The sequence below is a fragment of the Erythrolamprus reginae genome, chromosome 4 (assembly GCF_031021105.1).
Source record: "Erythrolamprus reginae isolate rEryReg1 chromosome 4, rEryReg1.hap1, whole genome shotgun sequence".
Lineage (NCBI taxonomy): Eukaryota > Metazoa > Chordata > Lepidosauria > Squamata > Dipsadidae > Erythrolamprus > Erythrolamprus reginae.
The window spans coordinates 138,633,804-138,643,563 of record NC_091953.1 but is presented as its reverse complement, the minus strand read 5'-3'; the positions used below and the strand labels follow the sequence as shown (position 1 = coordinate 138,643,563).

Sequence of the window (9,760 nt, the reverse complement as noted above, 5' to 3'; positions counted from 1 at the left end):
GTCAATGCTTTACTTGCTCTGGATGTTTCCAGCCCTAACCAGGTACTAACGAGGTTGCCAGCTCTTGGTTTACAAGCTCTTTCATTGTTACTCTCTGTGAAGAATGTTTTCCAAGTCCTAAGTCTTTGCAGGGTTTTTCCATTGCTCTACCTGCTCCAACTGTTTCTTTCCAGCCCTAACCAGGTGCTAACAATGTTCCCAGCCCTTTCCGGCTTGCAAGCTCTTTCATTGTTACTCTCTCCAAATATATTTTTAAGCCCTAACCAGGGGAGAAAACAGTGTGGCCAAGGATGCTAGCCAAATGGATACATGATAAGCAGATTCTTTTGTCTTTCTTCCCTATTTTCCTAAGGGGCGTCTTATACTCCGAAAAATACGATACCCACTCCAAGAACTTGGCGCTCCTACAATTTCTAATCAGGAAACCTTGAAGGATTTTATCAAAATCCACTCCGGGAAACACGTAGTATTACTTCTCTTCTTATGATTACTTCTCTTCTTATCTTTGCAACAGCTTGAAAAATATATAAAGCAAGTTGGGATTCACTCATCCTGCCCATCAAGACAGCAACTTGAAAACAGACCAGGATGGGATCAGGAGCAACCAGGAGCAGATGTGGATGCCAGTGGCGGCTCTATCGCACCCACTTCCTGCTCACTAAAAATGTCTCTTTCCGTTGGGCTTCAAGTCCCCTTTTTAGCCAGACGATGGATGGGGGGGAAAACCCCAGCGAGGGAAAGGCCGTCTGAAGAGTCCTGTTGGCTCCCACCATCGTCTCGAGGCTTATTCCGGTCTCCTGCACAAAAGAAACTTCGGGTGGGTTTTGTTCCGTCTGGCCAGATCAATCACCGGGAATAAAGACCCTCTGACACTTTGGTTCAAGTCTCTTGGAAAAACAAATTCTGCAACACAGGAGTTAGCGCGAGGAATGCGATGTCCGTGTTCGTTTCCCTCATTAGTGGACGATAAGGAGAGTCCGGGATGCCAGTCAGGATGGAGTCCTAAATCTCCGCTTCTGACGTGTCTTCTTTAATTAACTACTCACAGTCCAGGGGGATTTTACAGCTCAAGCCAAAAGCAGGAATCGAAATCCAGGGGGATGGAAAAGTCGGCTCCGATGCAACCGTCCTCCCTGAGGAATGAGTGTTTGCCACATCGCCTTTCCCATCAGCCTGTCCCTTAAACACTGGCAAGGGGTGTGGCCAAGGGTCCCGTAGATCTAATCAATGCCAAGGGCCCCCCCTTCTAGAGAGATGTTCATGCCTGGATCTCATCCTCCGTACTCTTACATCTAACGTGGGGTCCTGATCCTCCAAGTCCCCATCGTCCTCTGACTCAGACATTACCCTAACTGGGGATTCTACAGTCTCTGGTGGTTCCTCAGTCCCTAACTCTTACTCACTCTCAGATGGCAAGAACACTGGCCTGCAATGCTGGTACTCCTCCGTCTCCTGGTCCTCAAAATCCGTGACCAGCTGAGCTGGATGTGGACCACTCACAACAGGTTTGATTTTGAAATACTTTTTATTATGCAAATACGATCTAAAAAAATTGGGCACAGATTTTTAATATCCATTTAAAAGAGGACACTGGTAATGCAATTTTTTTTTTGCTTAATTATTGGAACAAGAAAACAGTTGACCTGAGGCACAAGGTGACCGGACTCTTCTTCTTCTTCTTCCTCCGAAGCTTTGCCACGGGTTCTAGAGGTTCTGCTGCTTCCCTTGTCTTGATCGAAGAATGTTATCACAATTAAAACCACAAAACAAAATCCAAAGCCATGGTACGACACTCCCTCCCACCCCCACCTCCCCCTCGTTTAATGCGATCCTGCCACGCGGATCTCGCCGCCACGCTGGGCTCCCAAAGCTAAAATCAAGGTCTCTCCGTCTCCCTCCCTCTTATCGAAACGCTTCCTTCCGAGTGGCGGCAGCGGCTACTATCTCAAAAGCTACCCAAAAAAGAGACTGTCCACAAGACGCCGGTCGGAAATTGACCTGCCTCCCGTCTGAGGAAGCGGCGGGGAAAGAACTGTTCCCTTCCTACTAACAGTTTGCAAGCCTTCTCTGGAGAGAAACCTGGTTTGTCCTGAAAAAACGTCTGAACTTGTCAGGCCAGAGTTCATGATCAGTGCAGATGCAGCAGGCGCCCTGCCGCGGTTGGCTCAGTGGGTTTATAAAAACGGCCCCCCTCCCGCCCCCCCAACCCCTGTCCTTGCGCAAGGCGTGTGAAAGTGTGTCCTTCCCTGACCCTATTCACAACGTATTTACAAGACGGCCTTGGGCAAGCGGGGCTGGTGGGGAGGAAACGTCGGCTCCTCTCGCTATTATGTCCTCTTCTTCTTCCACGTGTTCCTTTGCCCTTTGCATCTGGCGGAAGAGAGTTTCCGAGGAGGCCGCCTGGCTTTCTTCTCGGCGAAGTTCTCCCCGCTGTGGTCGGGGCAAAACAACTGTCCGCTCCAGTTGCACTCCAGCTCGGCCTCCTCTTGGTGGTCCTTGCAGAAGGAGTTGGGGCAGAAGTGGCAGAAGGAGACCGAGGGCTTGCCACACACGTCGCAGTGGTGCCAGGGGCATTCCCATTTGCCTGCCGGGGGGGGGGGGGAGAGGAGAAAAGGTCAGCAGGGAAACACACCGGCCAGGACCGGGGCTCCGCGTCCGCTCACACCCTTCCCTTCCGCCACCTTGAACAAACGGGGGAAAGGAAAGAGGGCAGCCAACAAACTGAACCGTCCACACCACTGCTACCGGAATTGGGTCAGATTCCTCCACTCCAGAAGCCATTTTCAGGATGCGCACATATTTGCACACCCCCAACGCACCCCCGTGCCTGATTTGGCTTTTGCACACGCACAGCAAGTGAAATCTTGCGTGAAGATGCTCATGTGAGATTTTGGCAATTTTCGCAGATTTTTTTTTTTGCTTCTGCGCATAAGCAAAAACATTGGTGAAAATTGCTGAAGTCTCACATGAGCATCTTCACGCAAGGTTTCACTTGCTGTACATGTGGAAAAGCCAAATCTCGTGTGCATGCGCGCAACAACCTCAGAGGGCCCAACGGAAGCCCCGAAGACGGCCGTCCTTCACTGGTCCACATGTTCCTTTATCTCCCTGACTATAGGACCGTTCTCAAAGGAGAGGACGAGAGGACATTCCACACAACTAATAAGCACCTTATTTTAAAAAAGTGCTTAAAGCTGTACATGAACACACTTGGAGGGGGGGGGGCTCTTTAATGCCTTTCCCTTCCCGCTGAATAGACTGCGATTAGCTTAACAATGTACGGTTCAGCTATGGAGCCTGGTTTCCTCTCTGCGAGTCTCTGCTTATGCGTTTGAATGGATGGAACCCTGGATCAGTAGGAACGCGACCGGCAGTGTCTACGTTGGTTAGGTTTATTAATGGCTTACTGTTTTATACCACTTTAGTATGTTTTTATACTGGTTTTTCTTCTGATTTTATTCCTTATAAGCCGCCCAGAGTCCATCTGGAGTTGGGCAGGTTGTTTCTTTAGACTTCTATGCCACTCAATCCCCAGGGACTCAGGGCGGCTTATTGCTATAAAAAGTAGTAATAAATAAATCTGCAAGGACAATAACTCCTGAAAACTCCCTGCCTCTCCCTGCTACAGGAAATAAGACAGGTGAACAGGGGTGGCTCTCTTGGTCTTAATGCTTAATCCCCCTCCTCCTCCTGCCCACCCACTTACTCCTGGCAGCCCCCTTCAGAAGAGGCTAAAGGGTCCTTCCACGTCCCATCATAAAACCTCCCCAGCCTCGTCCCCCTCCTCACTGCTCTCCCTGGGGAGTCATTCCCGGGTCTTTGCTGGAATATGTCAGCTGCATTTTAAACACCGGAGTCCACACTCAACCGTAGGAAAAGCTCCTAAACTTGTACGTTGGTTTGATTATTACGATCCTTAAGGATCCAGAATCCTCTCTACGGAGTTGAGGCTTTTATCTTCATGCTTCCTTTCTTACTCACCGAAAGGCCGTTTCACCAAATCAAGGCAAGAGAGGTGGTAAGCTTTGGTGCAAGACTTCCGGTCACACAGGACAAGTTGCCCCCCATCCGAGCAGCGGAAACAGTAATCCTCCGTCTTTTTCCTGGCTTCGCTTTTCGTTTTACGCCTTCTGGCTCTTCGTTTGGTCTTCTTCCTTTTCTCTTCGGAGGCGTTGGAGGAGGAATTCTTAATTATAAAAATAATAATAAGACGAATTATTTTGTTATGTTTTGTTTTGCATCGAAGCAAAATGTTATTGGAAAAAGGTCCATCATTGGCTGCAACAGATCACAGGAAGACCAATAGAATATACTCCAGAACGTTTAGGAAGAATAAGGAAACAACACCTAAAAAGTATACAATATTTAACATTACACATTATCACAGCAGCAAGAATTGCCTATGGTCAGCATCAGAACGATGACAAAGCTCCATTGGGAAATATGTTGATAGAAAAAATATACAGGTGCACTGAAATGGACAAGAGAACTAGTTTGGCCAATATGAACGGTCGTTAAACAAAGCGTTGCAGAAGTTGGTGACGAATCAACCGCTTGCCACACTCTCTCCAGAAGCCCTGGTGTGGTTGATGGGGACTTGGGAGGGGGGATTTTCATGAGGGAACAGACGCAGCCACAGAGCATTCTTTCTTCGAGGGGTTCAAGGCCATCCTATGCCCACCCACCTGGGCGGAAGTGGAAGGAGGACTGGCCACGCTGGCACAATCATAACTGGGCAACATGACAAGTTTGTGGGTAGGGGGACAAGGGAGATGGACTTTCAACTGAGTGGGAAACTCCGATCCAGGCTTCCCTGCGTAGGGGCCAGGATGGCTCGGATATAAACTGGAACTTTGAGGAGCACTTGGACTCAGACTCTGATTTCAGACGCTACCTGGAACCTTGACGGAGTCACTGTTAGAAGTTACAACAGCGCTGACAAAAGTGGCTTATGACCATTTTTCACACTTATGCCCGGGGGGGGGGGGGGTTGTCATGTGATCACAATTCAGAAACTATGTTGGGCAGAGCTACTCGGTCCATAACGTGTTGGGCAGAGAGAGTTTTACGCACACAGAAGTGAACCTCCCAAGTGGTCACAGTTTAACCACTCTACCTAACTGACGTCTTCAATGAAACACAGCAGGAGGAGGCTTCCTTGTAAACATGAATTTTATTTCTCTTTTATCAAACTGCTTTCATATAACTCTTGTTAAATTCCACCACTGCGACCACTAAGCACTGACCACTAAACCAGTGTTTCCCAACCGTGGCAACTCTGGGAGTTGAAGTCCAAATATCTTCAAGTTGCCACGGTTGGGAAACCACTGCACTACACTACAACGAACTCTACACCAACCCCTCTGTATCAAAACCACCAAACCCATGCAAGGGTGTGGTTCCTCCTTATATGGCATACAGCCAATCAGGTTGCAGCACAATTAGCAAATCCATGATTACATGCTGATTATGGCTCCCATCAGCCTCTCCCGTAGTTACAAACCATAGACTTGCATTGGGATATTGCCTGCAGAAATGAACTTATTTCTGACATTTGTGACGGTGTCGGTGTGTGCTGGGCTTATGCGACCCCCTTTTTCCGATGACCAAGGTCAATGGGGGAGTCCAGGTTCACTTAAGCCACCGAGGGATTAATTTAACAACTGCAGCCCTTCCCTTAAAGTAAGCTTGGGGCAGGAAGTGTCATAAAAAGGGGGCAAAACTCACTTAACAAATGTTTTGGTTAACGACAAGGACCACACGCGCTGTAGTGTCAAACATCAAGAGTTGACCTCCCCACAGGAAATGTCTTTATGACATATTGCATTACATCATAAAATAGTTTTACGGCAATTTTTTTCTTTTTACATCACAAAATGTTTTTTAAAATTCGCCAAATTTTATTGGCAGTGAAGTGGTTCCAGATTTTGGGCACATTCTGTAAGTTAGTTGGTACCGAGGACTCTGTTGGTTCCTGCCACAGGCTGGACTTACGACATCCCATAAAGAGCAGTGGCATTTAGACTTAAACACCACTTTCTAGAGCTTTCCAGCCCCCTCTAAGCGGTTTACAGACTCAGCCCATTTGCCCCCAACCATCTGGGTCCTCATTTGACCCCCCTCGGAAGGACGGGAGGCTGAGTCAACCTGGAGCCGGTGGTGAGATTTGAACTGCTAAACTCCCAGCTAGCAGTTAGCTGAAGGAGCCTGCAGTGTTTGTGCTCTTAACCACTGTGCCACTCTGACTCTCAAGAGCCTGACAGGGGGTGGCCCCCTCCTCCTACCTTTGGCCGGTCTCCAAGGAAGCCGCTGCAGTTTGGAGCGCCACATTTACACGCCGTCTTTTCATTGCCCAGGCAGTCGAGGTTGTAATTGAAGGTTAATTCGGTCCCTGGGGGGAAACGAGAGGAAACGTTTAATGGCAGCCGCCACTACAACAGGGACCCTGGCTCATTCCCCAAAGCAGCTTTTTCCCAGCCCTCGGAGGGGAGCGGTCATCCCGCTCTGCCTGCTTCTCTCCCTGCTTCCCTCTCCAAGGGTCAGCTGGGCTTCAGAAGCTGTTTTGTGAAGGCCCAGGCAAGGGACAGAGAGGGCCCAAAACCAGCAGACGGCCGTATTTGTGGATCGTGAGACGCTTCTTTCTTCTACGCTGAACGTAGCATTTTTCCAAGCAGAAAACGGAATTGAAGAGCTAAGAATTTGATTGTTAGAACTGAAACATTCTTCAGTCTATTGATCCTTAAGCTAAAATTAGACATACCGTGTTTTTCGGAGTATAAGACTCACCTTTCTCCTCCCCAAGAGGCTGAAAATTCAGGTGCGTCTTATATTCTGAATGTAGCCTCCCCCCCCCTCCCAGCCCTAACTAGCTGCTCTCCCCTTGCAGGCTCTTCCACTGCTTCTCTCTGCAAAGAATGTTTTCCAAGCCCTAAGTCTGTGCAGGCTTTTATTCATTGCTCTGACTTGCTCTGAGTAAGTTTCTTTCCAGCTCTAACCAGGTGCTAACGATGTTCCCAGCTCTTTCCGGCTTGCACATTCTTTCACCGTTACTCTCCCCAAATGAGGTTTTTTTAAAGCTCTAACCAGGGGATAAAATAATGTGCTGAAGCTGACCAGACTAAGGACGCAGGAACACCTGGTAAGCAGGCTCTTTCCCCTATTTTCCCTCCCAAAAACTAAAGGGCATCTTATACTCTGAAAAATACGGTAGGTTCCCTTCCCCCTTAGACTGAATAATTTGGGATTGGAAATGAGATTTAGGATTTTTTTAAAAGGTTTTATATAAGTCTAAGTATATAGTTATTCATTGAAAATGTGCATGTGTTGTTATGTATGTATGTTTTTATGGTAGAGAATTTTTTTAAAAAAAATATATTTTAAACCTTCACCTCTTTGTTGCTTGAGCAGTGAATGTGGGTGGCTTTGCACCGCTAGCTGTGGGGAAAGGTCTCCAGCTGAGCGGTTATAAAAACCACCCCAAGCTCATCTGGGTCTCCAAAGGCTGGACGGCCCGAAAGGGGGCTTAGTTCAAGAGGGAAAGGGGGAGCGTGGGGGGTGTGGGGAGAGGGGGGCAGAGGCGCTGGTACCTGCAGGGACGTCGCAGATGGCAAACAAGCCCACGCGGGTGTCTCCGTGCACCGTCCACTTCAGGGTCTCGCAGTTGGGCTGGCAGCTGTGGTTCATGAAGCGGGAGTAGTTCCCTTTCGGCCCAGCGTCGATGATGCGGTCCTGGAAACCAATGGGGTTCAAGCAGAAACCTGCTCAGCGGCAGCACCCTCCCAACAGAAAGGGTCCTTGACCAACGGACATTTTATGTGGTCCGCGTAAATTTTATCTCCCCTAAAAGAAAGCATCCTTCCAGAGAAGTCTAGAATGTCAGAGCTCAACACTTCCGATTCAGCTAATTTTGCCTGACAGAAGTGTCACACCACCTATAGCTAAATTAAGACCCCTGGGAAACATACCAAGAAAGGGTCAGAAATATAGAAACCTAGAAGATTGACAGCAGGAAAAGACCCCCTGGTCCATCTCATCTGCCCTTCTACTATTTCCTGTATTTTATCTTAGGGTGGATCTATGTTCATCCCAGGCATGTTTAAATTCAGTTCCTGTGGATTTACCAACCACGTCTGCTGGAAGTTTGTTCCAAGCATCTACTATTCTTCCAGTCAAATCATATTTTCTCACGTTGCTTCTGATCTTTCCCCCAACTAACTTCAGATTGTGCCCCCTTGTCCTTGGCTTCACTTTCCTATTAAAAACACTTCCCTCCTGGACCTTATTTAACTCTTTAATATATTTAAATGTTTCGATCATGTCCCCCCTTTTCCTTCTGTCCTCCAGACTCTACAGATGGAGTTCATGAAGTCTTTCCTGATACGTTTTATGCTTAAGACCTTCCACCATTCTTGTAGCCCGTCTTTGGACCCCTTCAATTTGATCCATATCTTTTTGCAGGTGAGGTCTCCAGGACTGAACACAATATTATTCCAGCGGGATCACCATCTCCCTCTTCCTGCTTGTGATACCTCTAGCTATGCAGCCAAGCATTCTACTTGCTTTCCCTACCACCTGACCACACTGCTCACCCCTTTGGAGACTGTCAGAAATCACCACCCCTCAATCCTTCTCTTCCGAAGGACTCTGACCTTCAAAGGTTATTCCGGGGTCTCTTTGCTTCTGATTATTTCTAGATGGGTAATGATTATTTCTGGGAGTTTTTGAGATAGCTCCCCCCCCCCTCCCAAGAGAGAACGGGGGTCTTGCTCTTGCTGAATGACATAACAAGTGTGTGGGTGTCAGGATGATGATTTAGGGCCAGCCAGGGGAGCCAAGCTCAGCCGTGTGGGAATACCATACCTTGTCGATGGTGAGCATGTAGAAGTGGGTGATGTCATTTTCGTGGGCGTATTTGATGCGTGCCATGCACTCTCCCTCATCAATCACCTCCCCAACGTACTCGTTCACAAACTCCCCCTGCAAGACACAAAACCTCAGCTGCTCATCATCATCATCCTCACCGGAAGGGAAACGGGAGGCGCAGAGGCCAAACCTGGCCAGTTTCTCTGCTGAGAACGATCCGGTCAGAACCCGGAGGCTGCACATCTGGGGCTTTGCCCAAGTCCCTTTGTCCTGGCCGTTATATGTCCTGGAGAGATGGTCCTTGACCCCCGACCACAACAGAAGCCAAAGCGCTATGTTGCTAAGGGAGTTCTGTCCCCTTTCTATGGACTCCCTTGCCACGGCTGTTAAGCGAATCCCTGCAGTTACTGAACCAGTCCCCCGGTTGTTAAGGGAACCTGGACTTCCCCACTGCTTGGCGGAAGGTTGCAAGAGGGGGGGGGGTCAGGGGGCTCTGGGACAGTGCGACCGTCATAAGTACCAGTCAGTTGCCAAGCGTCTGGAGTTTGGACCACCTGACCACAACGATGCTGTAACGGTCGTTAAGTGTGAAAAACATTCCTGGTTTTTTTCTCTAATCCTTCCAATTGGTCACTAAACTGTTCTAAGTAGAGGACCCTCTGTAGTTACATTCTGAACCACCAGGGGGGGCCGAGATGACACGTAAAACACAAGACGGAATGAAGCCCCTAAAAAGACTTTGGGAGGAGTTCTCCAGGGCTCCACCTCTCCCGGGAGCTACTCCAACTCCCATAAGGCTTGGCCTTTTCATTTCTTTTTCAATTTTCTAAATTGTTTTTCATCTTTAAACATCCCAAAAAGTTAACACAGTTCTACACCCGTTAAGGTTATTACTACT

The 9,760-nt window shown here is 48.4% G+C and overlaps 1 protein-coding gene across 2 annotated transcripts in view; it reads right to left on the bottom strand.

The window, feature by feature from the left end:
* Positions 1 to 1,506: 1,506 nt before the first annotated feature.
* The window catches only part of NSD2 (nuclear receptor binding SET domain protein 2), a 55,389-nt gene continuing 47,135 nt past the window's right edge, over positions 1,507 to 9,760 (bottom strand). For both annotated transcript variants that reach the window (XM_070751445.1, XM_070751446.1), the window contains 5 exons: positions 8,860 to 8,976; positions 7,587 to 7,728; positions 6,285 to 6,391; positions 3,982 to 4,186; positions 1,507 to 2,584 (listed from right to left, as the gene is read on the bottom strand). In XM_070751445.1, coding sequence (XP_070607546.1) covers positions 2,328 to 2,584; positions 3,982 to 4,186; positions 6,285 to 6,391; positions 7,587 to 7,728; positions 8,860 to 8,976 — 828 coding nt within the window. In that variant the 3' untranslated portion in view covers positions 1,507 to 2,327. The remainder of the gene's footprint in view (positions 2,585 to 3,981; positions 4,187 to 6,284; positions 6,392 to 7,586; positions 7,729 to 8,859; positions 8,977 to 9,760) is intronic.